This window comes from Montipora foliosa, chromosome 6, assembly GCF_036669935.1.
Source record: "Montipora foliosa isolate CH-2021 chromosome 6, ASM3666993v2, whole genome shotgun sequence".
Classification (NCBI taxonomy): Eukaryota; Metazoa; Cnidaria; class Anthozoa; order Scleractinia; family Acroporidae; genus Montipora; species Montipora foliosa.
This window is the reverse complement of record NC_090874.1, coordinates 73340415-73353901: the sequence shown is the minus strand read 5'-3', so window position 1 is coordinate 73353901 and position 13487 is coordinate 73340415. Positions and strand designations below refer to the sequence as shown.

The 13487-nt window shown below is 42.8% G+C and overlaps 1 protein-coding gene across 2 annotated transcripts in view; it reads right to left on the bottom strand.

The window, feature by feature from the left end:
* LOC138008390 (glutamyl aminopeptidase-like) overlaps positions 1-10507 on the bottom strand; it is a 36062-nt gene extending 25555 nt beyond the window's left edge. Inside the window, exon 1 of one of the 2 annotated variants that reach the window (XM_068855713.1) lies at positions 9385-10507. In XM_068855713.1, the coding sequence (XP_068711814.1) occupies positions 9385-10073 (689 nt within the window). In that variant the 5' untranslated portion in view covers positions 10074-10507. Of the gene's footprint in view, positions 1-1600; positions 2762-9384 lie in introns of those variants that run through there. The other variant, XM_068855712.1, reaches the window with a different exon arrangement.
* Between the last annotated feature and the right edge of the window lie 2980 nt (positions 10508-13487).

Sequence of the window (13487 nt, the reverse complement as noted above, 5' to 3'; positions counted from 1 at the left end):
CAAAATTCATTCATATTTATGATGTTGGCCATATTTAACAATAACTATCAAAATTTTACGGAAAACGGGACACTTGGTATAAAAACACAGGGGTTTTGCTAAAAGCAGGCCCGCGGCCCACGGCCCGCCACGGCCCAGCGGCCCACGGCCCACGGCCGAGCGGCCCGGCGGCCCGAAGGCCCAGCGGCCTGCGGCCCACGGCCCATGACGGCCCGGAGGCCCGGAGGCCCGGAGGCCCTGTGGCCCGGAGGCCCACACAGTTTTGTTGTCCAGCGGTAAATCCACGCGCATGCACAGCTTTGCATCGGTTTTGTGCGCGCAAATGAAAGACGGTGAGTTTGAAGTTGTTTACCATTTTAATAATCATTTCAATCCTTTTCGATCCTTTCTTTCATTCCATGTTGCTAAGTGAAAAACGTTGTCATTCTCTGTTGTTTTCGTCTGTTTACAACAACAAACAGAAACAAGGATTCAAATGATTAAAATGGTAAACGAATAGGCCATTTCCGAGTTCATATCGGCCTCCTCTTCAAAGCGAGTCTAAGTGCAAAGTTTTTGTGATGGTAATTAGTTCTACTTTACATATGAATGAAAACTAATTTTCATAAGAAAAACTTTGCACTTAGACTCGCCTTGAAGAGGAGGCAGACATAAACTCGGAAATGGCCTATTCAAACTCACCGTCGTCAATTTTGCACGCCCAAACCCGATGCAGATCTGTGCATGCGCGTGGATTTATGCTGGACAAAAATACTGTGGAAAATCAGGACTGGGTTACCGGGCCTCCGGGCCGCTGGGCCGTCGCGGGCCATGGGCCGTGGGCCGCTGGGCCGTGGGCCGCTGGGCCGCGGGCCTGCTTTTAGCAAAACCCAAAAACACAGCAGCGGGACAATGTAGTCTAAACCGGGAACAGTCCAGGGTAATACTAGCTAGCCTGATTCTCAGACGGTCCAGGTCGCTCGTGTCACGCTCTCTACTCCTAATGAGTGTGTGACACAAGCCACATGGACCATCTGAGAATGAGGCTAGGGTAAAAAGGGCTGGTTGGAATGTTTTTGAAGAGCACTATTACCCCCTACCCCCATCCAATCCTACCAAAGTGACAATTGACAGCAGCACCATGTATTCCAATCTTGAAGACTGGAAAATAGGACTCTAATGGTGATAAATACAAGGGGCAAGATGAACCAAATCCCATGCTGTGATTGGCTATCCGAGCGGGTAAGATGGAGCGCTACTGCCCGCTCGGGATTTCTCACTTGGTCCTGCAAGATCAGATATCATTTTTTTGGTGTTTTATCCCATACAATAAATCCGTTTAGAATATTGACCACGCTTGTTTGGTCCAGATGGCTGGATATTGGCCTGATTCTTTTTTTGCATGTTTATGGGCTGAGACCAATATACACTCCAAAATATAACTTGGCCAATATCCAGCCATCTTGACCTCACGCTTGGTCAATAACCCAAATGTATTTGTATCCAAAACTGGGCTGACTGACATATCATTGCCTGCCACTTCAACATTATAGTTCGCATTCACATTTAAGCCAGAGTGCTTTAAAAGCTCCCTTGGTGCAAAAAGGAAGCCAATTCTCACCTCTTTTCGCCCTTTTCGTTGGTGTATGTGCTAATATACAGACCGTTCAGCTGACTGGAAAAATTCGCGTTATATGACATCTGTATAACATATTTTCCTATTTCAAGCTCGCTCTTCAATTCGAAAATAAAGAAATCGTTCTGGGGATATTCACGTGTCTTTTTGAGGGCCACTTCATTACCAGGAGACGGAGTGTCGGATTTCGCGTCGGATAAATGTTTGTAAACTTTCGCTTCCGTGACATTCATGTCGTTGATGTGAATCAAAATGTACGACATGAATTCTGATTTTGCGGTGACTTCAACCAGAATGGTCACGTTTCCTTGAAAAGTGTTCTGCTCCAAATACGGATCCAAATAAAAATCGTAGTGAATCGGTCGAATATTTTGCGGTAATCGGATTTTGTGCCATGGCTTCACATCTGTCAGATCTGTGGGCTTGTGATGGGTAGGAGAGACAATTGTAGTTGACTCTGCGAGCTTTGTGGGTGCCACATCTTTAGAAGCGACAGAGGCACTTGTCGTGCTAGCATTCGTGCCGCCAAAAATGTCACCGTGTCTCTTTTCTCTTTCAAATTCCTTAAGTGCGTCCTTTCTTGCCTGCCTAGCACTGAAAACACCCGATATCACACCAATAAAGATGATGATCACGACCACGATTACAACCAACGCGATAGCTTTGCTCCGAGTGACCACAAACACTTGTCCCTTCTTCTTGAACTTTTCTTGATACTCATCATCTCTTTCTTCTTCCAGTTGAAGCCTGTCACTCATGTCCTCTTAGATAACTTCTACGAAGAAACCTGCTGCAATAAAGGAAGACAAACCAGCAACGTTCCACGGTCCACCAACTCTCGAAAATGGGAGTGTTTTCGATGCAAATTTCAAAATTCCGTTCTGGTCAAAAAGATCTAGAGTTAGGTTGTCGCACCAGACTGTCAGTCATGAGCGCGAGTCATCTCCGAGTCAGATCAGGTTAAAATTTCTGGAGTTTTCCCTTAGCTGAAACTGTACCCACGTGTGGTTTGCAACCAATCTCTACAGACGCAGATAACAATGCTGCAACGTACAATTGCTGGTGGACGAACAAAAGAGGTAAAGGACAGATGTTTTCGTCCACAAGTGATGGTGGTAATGACGCAACTTGAAAACATTCTTGCGTGACAATTATGTGTGACACACATTCTTGACTCGAGGATGACATGACTTGCAGTGGGTGACTCATACGGACTCATGCAGCGACACAACGGAGACGTAAGAGTTTTTTCCAACAAAAAGCAAACACATTGTTTCCATAATGAGGTCAAATTTGTGTGCAATGAGTCCAGTTTTTACCTTTTAAATAACCCGAAAGTTCTATTTTGCTAAACCCAGCGGCGAGGGTGGGACCAAAAATTCAATGACGTTAGCCTCACTAATTACCTAAGGCCCATAGGACCCCACGTCTCAGCCCGTCTCTCACTCTCTCTCGTTCCACTTTTTCAACGAAGTTGGACATGATCGAGCACGATGCAAGCAACTTAAGTCTTTATTTTTCCCTGACCAAACTGGACGACGACGTTTTCGAAACGACTCATTTTGGAAAACTAAATATTTTAAACAAGAGCCGATACAGCGTCGATTTTTTTACCTGAAGAAGGCTGGTTTGGCCAGCCGAAATATAGTACACCACTAAAATCAAATCTATGTTGTATCGGCTCTTGCTTAAAATATTTAGTTTCTCAACTTGTAATTACGCCGATCAGATCAAGCCTCTGATCCAACGTACACCGACAGGAAGATTGTCCACGGTTGCTTGCTTCAAAACTATCATTTTGGAAGAATCGGTCACGTTTTGAAATGTTCTCGCTTTCATCTGTGGCTGACTGCAAACTGTTTTTTTTTTTTTTTTTTGACGTATTTTCCAAAGTCACGTCTTCTAAAACTCTTTTCAAATGCTGCTTCGTTTAATTTTTCATCAGTGTTTTTTAAGGTGGGTCATCGGTGCGTCAAATCGGTATGCGTTTTTAAAACCGTAAACGCGGTTTGTGCGGATGACAAATGCGAGGATGCGAATTGGCGGAAGGGATAAATGTCAAAAAAGGTATGCAGATTGGCTAAAAAGTCTTGCGTCATACCAGAGGCAAAAGCAAAACCAGTGTTTTCCCGCTTTTACCACTAGGCTATGATTGGCTTATTTTCTTGTATACCCAGTCTAGGGCACTAGAGTAACAGTGTAAAGATTTTGACGCCATCAAAGGAAATAATCATTTTTAGTGCGCTTTTAGTGCGAATTGTTTGCCATTTTGTGTCCCTCTTCACGTAAAACTGAAGTAACAGGTCGATAAGGAATACAAACGGTTTGAATCTTAAATTCGGCTGCGGTGGAGTGCAACGGTTGCTCGATTTAGACTCGGCAAACTGGTCATGTACTACGGATAACCACTATTTGGGATCCATAGAAGAAGCAAGATATATTGTTGTGTAACTACGCATCAAGACCAGTGCACGAGATATAGGCAAGGCGCCCTCAAGACTCCGATTTTTAGAGAGTTGTGGAGAGGTCCTTGATTTGTTCATAATACTGCTGCTTGCGTCATTTCGTGTACGCACAACTACGAACATATTACAGCGGTTTTTGTTAAGCTGTATTGTCGATATAAGTGGGATGGGCAGTTCTCTCTTTCGTCTGTAACCCGAACCTCAGTGTACTATTTAAGCAATAGAGGAAGTTTTGCGTGTTTCCATAGCCTCATCTAAACACTCGGGGGAGTTGGGAGAATTCTGAACAGTTATGCAAAACCGAGACGCAGTCGAGGGTTTGCATAACTGTCGAGAATTTTCCCAACTTCCCTGAGTGTTTAGATGAGGCAATGGAAACACGCAAAAAAGTCCTCTAATGCTTTTATAAAATATTTGTCAAAGACAGGAGCCCATGGGCTCCTGTCAAAGATAATTTGACAGATGTGGGAAAATGCTGGTTTTTTTTAAAGTCTTGATTGAGACATTTTTTCTTGATACACGCTCGTATTTCCTACCAGCCAATCAAAACGCGCGGCTGACAACACATAACCAATCAAAATTCGTGTGATGTCACGGCCGTGTTTCCATACTCTCATCTTAACACAGCTATTGACCAATGAGAGTGCGTGTACTATCCTAATTATTTTATAATAATCCATAACTGAACACTCAATAGTGTTGTATATCAACATAGCTCTAATTCCGGGGGCTGCTGAATATTCCAAACTTTGACTTCAGGGACAAAGCATTTTCAGTTGCGTGGTGTAAACCATAGAACTGATGAGTTTCCACTTTCAACAAGGAAGGCATGGAATGCTTGTTAAACAGGCGTTTATTACATTTAGCTTCCTTTTATTCTTTAAACATGTCAGTTTAAAATTTATGTCTGAATGTGTTTGTAGACAATTGTAACAATTGTTGACATTTAGCTACTTTTCATTTTATCGGACTTTAATAATTGATCCATAGCCATTTTTACCGCTTCTCTGAATTATGAAGCGCGAAATGGGCACATCAGGTGAAAAATTACTTACTTTAATAAAATCATTATTACTACGCATTGTAATTGCCATCCTGAAAGAACGTACAACCTTAATGACGGACATCACGCAACCTTTATATTATTGAATCTGCTTGTCCCCTGATCACTTACAGATCACTTCATATCAGCCCCATATCGAGAGGAGCTTCACCAAATTTAATTTGTTTACCCACGGAACACCTTAGAGAACTCAGGATCGGAGCTCGTTTAACATGTGTCCGTGCACATGCGTGCATTCCGGATCGGAATTTGACAATGTTGGTTTTTCTAGAGAGGGGAAAACCGGAGTACCCGAAGAAAACCCCCCGGGGGGGGGACTCCCATATGAAAAAGACGGGGATGCTCGTCGTCTCGCTTAGGGGTGTAAATTCTTGATTTTGGTCTCGCTTAGGGTGTTCCGGGCAAAGCACCAATATTTTAAGCCGCCAAGGTCAAAATGTGCTTAAGCCACGCCCAGATTGGTCTCCTTTACGGGTCACAAAAAGCTTGAGCCACGCCCAGATGGTCTCCTTTAGGGGTTAAATTTAAAATTTCCGACGAGCATCCCCGTCTGTTCCATATGGGAGAAAAACCTCTCAGAGCAAGGAGAAACCAACAACAAACTCAACCCGCCTATGATGCCGGGACCGGGAATCGAACGTGGGCCACATTAATGGGAGGCGAGTGCGCTCACCTTGCTCCTCTCTGCTTGTGTTTGTGCGTGTTCATTCACTGGCTTGCGATTGTGCGCTTATGCTGATGTTTATGGCCTAACAGAAGACCATGACGAGGAACAGAAAACTACAATAGACCGTCTATATATTTTAAGAACAGCTTTCCCGCAAAGAGTTCTGCCTTGGCAAGGCAACAAACACACGATTCCGTTTCGGTCACACATACATATAAAAATGTGCATTGGACAGGTCTGAGAAAATAATCACTCAAAGTGGCTTGAGTAACAGTTGCTCCAAGTGCTCCTGACGAAAACCTCTTAGTTATAGTGTTTTCATGTGACGTCACGGCGGCCATGTTGGTAATAATAATAATAATAATAATAATTTTATTGCTTCTATAGCGCATGATACATGAGAAGATGCTCTCGTGCGCTTTACAATGACAAAAACTAGAATTCTACTATTTACAATCAAATCAGTTACATGAAAAATGGAAAAATCTAAAGCTAATTAATATTCCAACTATAAAATTGCATAATATTAACTATAAATTCATACTTGATCAGATATTCTGTAAATTATAAGCTTTCCGAAATAAATGAGTCTTAAGGGCTTTCTTGAATGTTTGTCCGTTTTGAGAATGGCGGACTGCACGTGGTAATTTGTTCCATAAAGCTGGTGCAGCCGCTACAAAGCTACGATCACCTAATGTCTTTAGAGTTTTTACTCGAGGAGGCTGAAGAAGAAGCTCATTTGTAGATCTGAGATTATATGTACACTGAGTCCTTAGGGTGATCAATTCAATTAAATACGCTGGTGCAAGACCATGGATTGCCTTAAAAGTAATGAGCAGTATCTTAAACTGAATACGAAATTTAATGGGTAACCAATGTAACATTTTAAGGGAGGGGGAAATGTGATCGAAACGCCCTACGTTACAAATAAGTCTTGCTGCTGAATTTTGTACCCGTTGGAGTTTGTAAAGTTCAGTGGCTGGTAGACCATATAGTATACTGTTACAATAGTCCAAGCGACTCGTGACAAGGGCATTTACCAGGATCTGCGTGGTTTCACGACTGAGGAATTTCCTAATTTTTCTTATGTTATACAAGTGAAAGAAGGCAGATTTGCATAGGCGATTGATGTGGCTGTTTAGTTTGAGCTGATTATCGAGCCAGCATCCGAGGTTCTTGACTTCAGAAGACGAGGAAACTTCCACCGTTCCCACATTGATCGAATCAATGTTGACTTTCGCCAGTTGCTGCCTAGTCCCAATAACTAAAAATTCCGTTTTGTCATCATTTATCTTCAAACGATCGGCCAGCATCCACTTCCTTATGTCGTTGATACACGCTTCCATGGCTGCCACTGCGTTGGCGGCATGTTCGGGATCGGGTTTAAACGCAACATAGAGCTGAGTATCATCGGCGTACGCATGGACTTGGGGGAGGTGTCGCTCAATGATAGTAAAGAGCTTGCTGGCGTAAAGAACAAAGAGAAGAGGACCTAGGCAGGAACCTTGAGGAACACCACATTTCACTTCGAACTTTTTAGATGTATGACCATTGATCGACACTGACTGGGAGCGCTGGTATAGATACGACTTGAACCACGAGAGCACGTTACCAGAGATACCAAAATCTGACTTAAGACGGTTTAACAATATCGCATGGTCTACAGTGTCAAAGGCAGCACTTAAATCTAGTAAAACTAGAAGGGTTAGGTGCTGCCTATTCATATTCATAAGAATGTCGTTCTTGATGCGGAGAAGTGCAGTCTCGGTACTATGGCACTCACGATACGATGACTGGGCTTTCGGGTAGAGGTCATGAATGGTCAAATGATTGTGAGTTTGACTAAATGCAGCACACTCAGTCAGTTTCGAGACAAATGTGAGATTACTTATGGGACGAAGATTAGGAAAGATGACTTCAGCTTTTGGTTTCTTCAGCTTTGGGTGGACATCAGCGTGTTTCCATCTATCTTGGTGTCCCTAAACAATGGAACGTCGGCTATGTTGGTGTACCCAACTAATCCTCCGGGAATTGAACACTATTATCAAGCAAACGTTTTCTTTTTGGTGGAAAAACAAGGTTACTGATCACTTAAGTGAAAACACTCCATAGTAATGGTCTAAGGCTCAAAGTAAACTTCCCTGGCCTCCCCACTTCCCCCCCCCCCCCCCCCCCGTTTCAACAAACCTGGAAGTCTTCTAGGGCCTGGAATTGACAGATTTTCTATTTGCACAAATACCATAATACACCATTTTTTTACCGACTCCAGAATTTGCGTAGGCATTGTTTTCGATTTCTCTTGAGACATCTTCATGTACCAGGAGAAAATGCAAACAATGATTATGCAATTCTTTTTGGTGGGAGTGGGGTAAAAGAGGTGTATTATGGAATTTGTGCAAGTAGAGAATGAGTAAGTTACATTTTTGATCACCTTGAAAACCAATTATTCGATAAACAAGCCAAGCTTTTATCCATATAACAGTATTTAGACGAGGGGGACAGGGGGGCGGGAGCCCGGGAGAATAGGGGCGGGAGGGGTACGGGAGTCAGAAGAGGAAGGGCCGGGAGAGAAATGCAAAACGGTACGCTATTAATGCGTTACAATACTTTTAAAAAACAAGAACTCAAATGATATCTGACTTGCATTAGCAATCAAGCAAACAAAAATTCGCGCTTGGGCTGAAAAACAGGCTTACTTCCGGTGAAATTGTAAACCCTTTCACGATGGTTGTGTCATAGGTCATGAAATGTCAAGCGGCTGTCGCGTAACGCCTGCAAGATAAGCGAAGCGATGCGACTTGATTATAAAAATGTCGTCGAAGGCCATATTAGTATTTTTCGGTGCGGTAGTAAAAGGTCCGAGTCCGTGCATGGAACACCTTCTTGGGAGCTTGCTCCTTATGACCGAGAATCAGAACGGAATAAAGATTTCACTACGTGGCGACATTCAAGTTCGTCATATCCCACTTCCATATTTTAGTGACTTTATGATCCCAACAAACTCCAGACTGATTGCTGAAAACGTGTTTCCGAGGACTAAAAATTCCAAAATTTCCCGGGGGTCCCCAACAGGGACACCGCCTTTAATCGGACCCCATTGTGTAAAAACCTGAATCCGCCTCAGGAAACGCGTATCAGTATCAGAACACGCGACAATGCAGAACTGCAAATTGGAACAATTAAGACCGTCGTCACCTAAGAATTAGGTAACTGAATGACCAAGATGTGTTTTGAGTCGCCTAATATATATGGGACGGGAGCAGGACTGAATAGGGCGTGAGCCGGGACATAAAGGTACGGGAAGTGGGGGAACAAGGTACGGGAAGCGGGAGGTTTTCACCCCCCTGTCCCTCCACACTATTTAGACACGAATCCGAAGTTTTGCAAATCAAATTTCAAGTTCGGTCTCTTTTTTTACGTCATGTCAACGGGGATTTCAACTCAAGAAATTAAGACATCTACCCTGAAAGCCATGTAGATGTGTCTGAATATATGATATATAGAAAGTAGACCTAAGCCTATTTCACGCATTCTTTAATAGTCTGCCGAGTGCTAAAACCATTGCAATCCTCACCTTTTTTCGCCCTTTTCATTGGTGTACGTGCTGATATACAGCCCGTTCAACTCAATAGAAAACATCGCCTTGTAGGACATCTGTAGAATGTATCTTCCTATTTCAAGCTCGTTCTCCAATTCGAAAATAAAGAAATCGTTCCGGGGGTATTCAAATGTCCTTTTGAGCGCCACTTCATCACCCAAAGTGGGAGTGTCGTATTTCGCGTCTGATTGTTTGTAGACCTTCGCTTCCGTGACATTCATTTCGTTGATGTGAATCAAAATGTACGACATGAATTCTGATTTTGCGGTGACTTCAATCAGAATGGACACATTTCCTTGGAAGGTGTTCTGCTCCAAATACGGATCCAAATAAAAGTCGTAGTGAATCGGTCGAATATTTTGCGGTAATCGGATTTTGTACCATGGCTCGGGAACTGTTGGTTCAGTGGGAGCAACAGCTGTTATAGCCGTCGTAGGCGCATTCCCTTGTCCGTTTTTTCTTTCATGTTCCTTCAGTGCATCTCGCCTTGCCTTTTTAGCACTGAAAACACCCGATATCACGCCAACAAAGATGATCAGCAAGACCACAATTACGAGTAGTATGATCGCTTTAGTCCGACTAATCACAAACACTTCGCGTTTGTTCCTGAACTGTTCTTCAGGCTCACCTCCCATGTCGTCCTTCATTGGAAGTTTTTCGGCCATTTTCGCTTTTTGAGACGACTGCCTGGAGGACTTATTATAAACTCGGCTGATGCAGTGACTGAGTGGTGACACGGTCGAGTGATTCTCGAATACAAGTGTTGCTAATTGCGAAACAGTCTCGAAAAAACAAATTGTATTTAGAAGACGCCTTTTATGCCAATCATGGCAAGAAATACTTAAGGCTGGTAAAACGCTTTTCACGAAAAGATAACAGGTTAAACGCTCGAATTGACAACACTCAGGGTTCCATAATAACACTCAAACTACTTGACAAATTTCAGATCACCACATGTTCCCACACGAACCTTATGCCAATCTTTGCAGAGGTGCAAAATCAGATCATATCAGTGTCGCCAATTCCAACGGGCAATACAGGACAGATGAAAGTAGAAGAGAAATGCGTAGGAGTTGTCATTTTACTTGTTTACTCTTCTAAAGTCGAACAATGGTACCTCTTAAAACATTATCAGTCTTTAGTTTAATTAATCCTTTTGTGAAAAGCTTGTCAAGAGAGATTGTGATGGGAAAAAAGATTTTGAGAGATTCTCTCGTTTCCTTTCCCGAGTGGGGGTGGGCCCCCCCTACACACACACACACGAGCCGTGAAAATACCTTTTGCCAACTTCAGGTTCAATAATGAACGCATGGGGGTCTCGTTAGACTGAGAGGGGGGATCGGTTAAAATTCTGAACTACGCTCTAGAAAATTCGTTTGGAATTTTCTCTGATTTTCTGCGTGTCGATCGCTAATATGACCTTTCCCAGTTGCGGCAAAAATAGAGTGACATTGCAATCGAGATTGCCCAAGTATTTGAAATTTCTTGCCAAGGTATTTGGAATTTTATCATCTGAAAAATCGTATACCGTCTTTATGCGAGAGAACTGTCAGTTAATATTTTAAAATAGAAGTAGAGAATTTTGCCCAATTGCCAGATTTCTTTTAACTGATCCCCGGCCAAACAGGAGAGGAATTGGCATTTTGTAAATTCAATACGTTTTATAAGCAGAAAAATCTTTACACGAAAGAGATCTGGACAATTTAAGCAGGAGCACTTGACTAGGAGCAAACAACTCCCATACTCAGGGCTTTCAACCCACAAACTCTTCAAATATTGAGAATTGACAGAGATGGGATGACAGAAGACGGCATAAGACTCTTAACGTCATTTCTGGAGTCTCCACGATTATCCGGAAGAGTTGACAGCCCTGCATACTAAACCTACGTCACGATATTTTTAAAGACCAGGAGCCCATGTACGATCTATTTTTAGACTGCATTTTCTGCAGAAAGACAAAGACAATTCCGGTTTCTTGTGATAGGTCATCGGGCTCCTGAGTCTCATTAGCGGGAAATTCAATCCACAAAATAAATTGCGGTCTGTGAAAACGCCGAGACAGGATATATAGGGCTGTTGTTCGTTCCTAGTTATGGGCTACTGATTTAACCAATAGCCTGTTATAGACACTTATATCACCTATTTGGTGGCGCCATAACCCGCGTCTATAACCCACTTTTCAAATAAAAGTTCGTTTCATTCATCGAGCCCTTCACCGGAACAAACACTTTAGGGTTTTCGATAGCTTTTCAAAGTACCGGGTTTGATAATGAAAGTACCGTACATGGCTATTTTCCTTTGTAAGGCCGATTGCAAGTCGGAAATGCAGTTTACATTCTTGAGACTGGAGAAAAAGAAAAAAAAAACTAAACTTATCACGCTGAGAAAATGCCATCAGAGCGATTATTCCGTGTAGTATAAAGCAAAATAAGGCCATGTGACTTCTTGTTAGTTTCAAGGATTTATTGCGTGATCGTCTTGTGTTTCTTCTTCAGCCCAAGTATTAAAAGCAAAAAAAAGAAAAAGGAAGAAAAGAAGACGAGTCGTAAAATTTATAGCGTCCAACACAGGATGTAAAATGGTAAACAACAGGACGAAACGTCCGGCCTCAAACGAAAACCCTGGCGGAGCCTAACAAATTGACCTGCTCCCATGCAACTGAGTGGCTTTAACGCTCAGTTGGTAGAGCGTTGAACGGCATTGCAAAGATCATGGGTTCGAATCCCGTTGAAACCGCTTGAATTTTTCAGGTGTTATAATTAGAGACTATTCAAGATAGAGTGGCTTTCAATTGAGTGTCGAAAGTAATTAGATAATTACTTTGGTTTATGATTACTTCAATCAGTGATTGGTTCAAAGTTCTCGCGCCATTTTTTCAACCAATCAGAAGTAAAACCAAAACCAATCGTGGCTCGCGCGTGCACGTTTTCCCGCGCTTTGTGTCGGCTACGTGTAATTACTTCGAGTTTTGATTGGTTTACTGGATTGTCTCTGTCCTTTTTGATTGGCCAAAGTAATTACTTTGGTTTTGGTTTTACGACACTCAATTGAAACTCGCTCTATGATTACTTCACTCAGTGATTGGTTCAAAGTTCTCGCGCCACTTTTTCAACCAATCAGAAGTGAAACCAAAACCAATCGTAGCTCGCGCGTGCACATCTTCCCGCGCTTTGTGCTGGCTACGTGTAATTACTTCGAGTTTTGATTGGTTTACCGGATTGTCTCCTTCTTTTTTGATTGGCCAAAGTAATTACTTTGGTTTGGTTTTAGGAAACTCAATTGAAAATCGCTGTAAGTGTGAAGATCATTTTCCTCTTTCGTCTAAAGATTTTTCTGCTTGTAACTTTGCAAAATGAGGGGTGGTCCACAGGGTTAGTCCATGGACCGGGTCGGGTCCATAGGGGTGGTCCATGGAGCTGGGGTCCACGTTTTGTATACGTCCCGAATAGTCAGTTACGTGGACCACAAAAAAACTGCAATAACGAAGACATTGTAAAACCCTAATCCCCCACTTCAACGAAAGGAAGACATTGCAATTTTGACTGCCGCAGTACTAAGAATTTTCTGCTTTGATTACAACAAACGATGCCAAGATCTCGGGTTATCGAAGCCATACATACATACATACATACATACTTAATTGACCGCTCCCCATAGGGGCTTTTCAGGGCCAATGAAACACAATCAACGAAACGACAGAACACAACAACAACTGTTAAGAATCCCAACTGGCCGGAGGCAAACCAGTTAGCTATTTACAAGTGCAGCCGGGAAGTTGAACCAGGGACTACCAGGAACAAATTCAACGAGTGATTAGAACGGGTCTTGAACCCGGGATCTCCGGATCTCAAGGCAAGCGCTCTAACCACTGGGCCACACTGCCTCACGAGCCAAAGTGAACCTCGGATAACTTTGTATAACAACCAAAGAACACACATTGGAAACATCATCTCGCCCATGTATTGTCTCTTGCTGTTCACGTGTACGTTTCCTTTGTTATTGTTTTGTTTTGGTATTTTTCTCTCTCCAGTGCATCCCAGGAGGCGGCGTTGTGATGTCGTTTGCATTCGGTTGGCCCC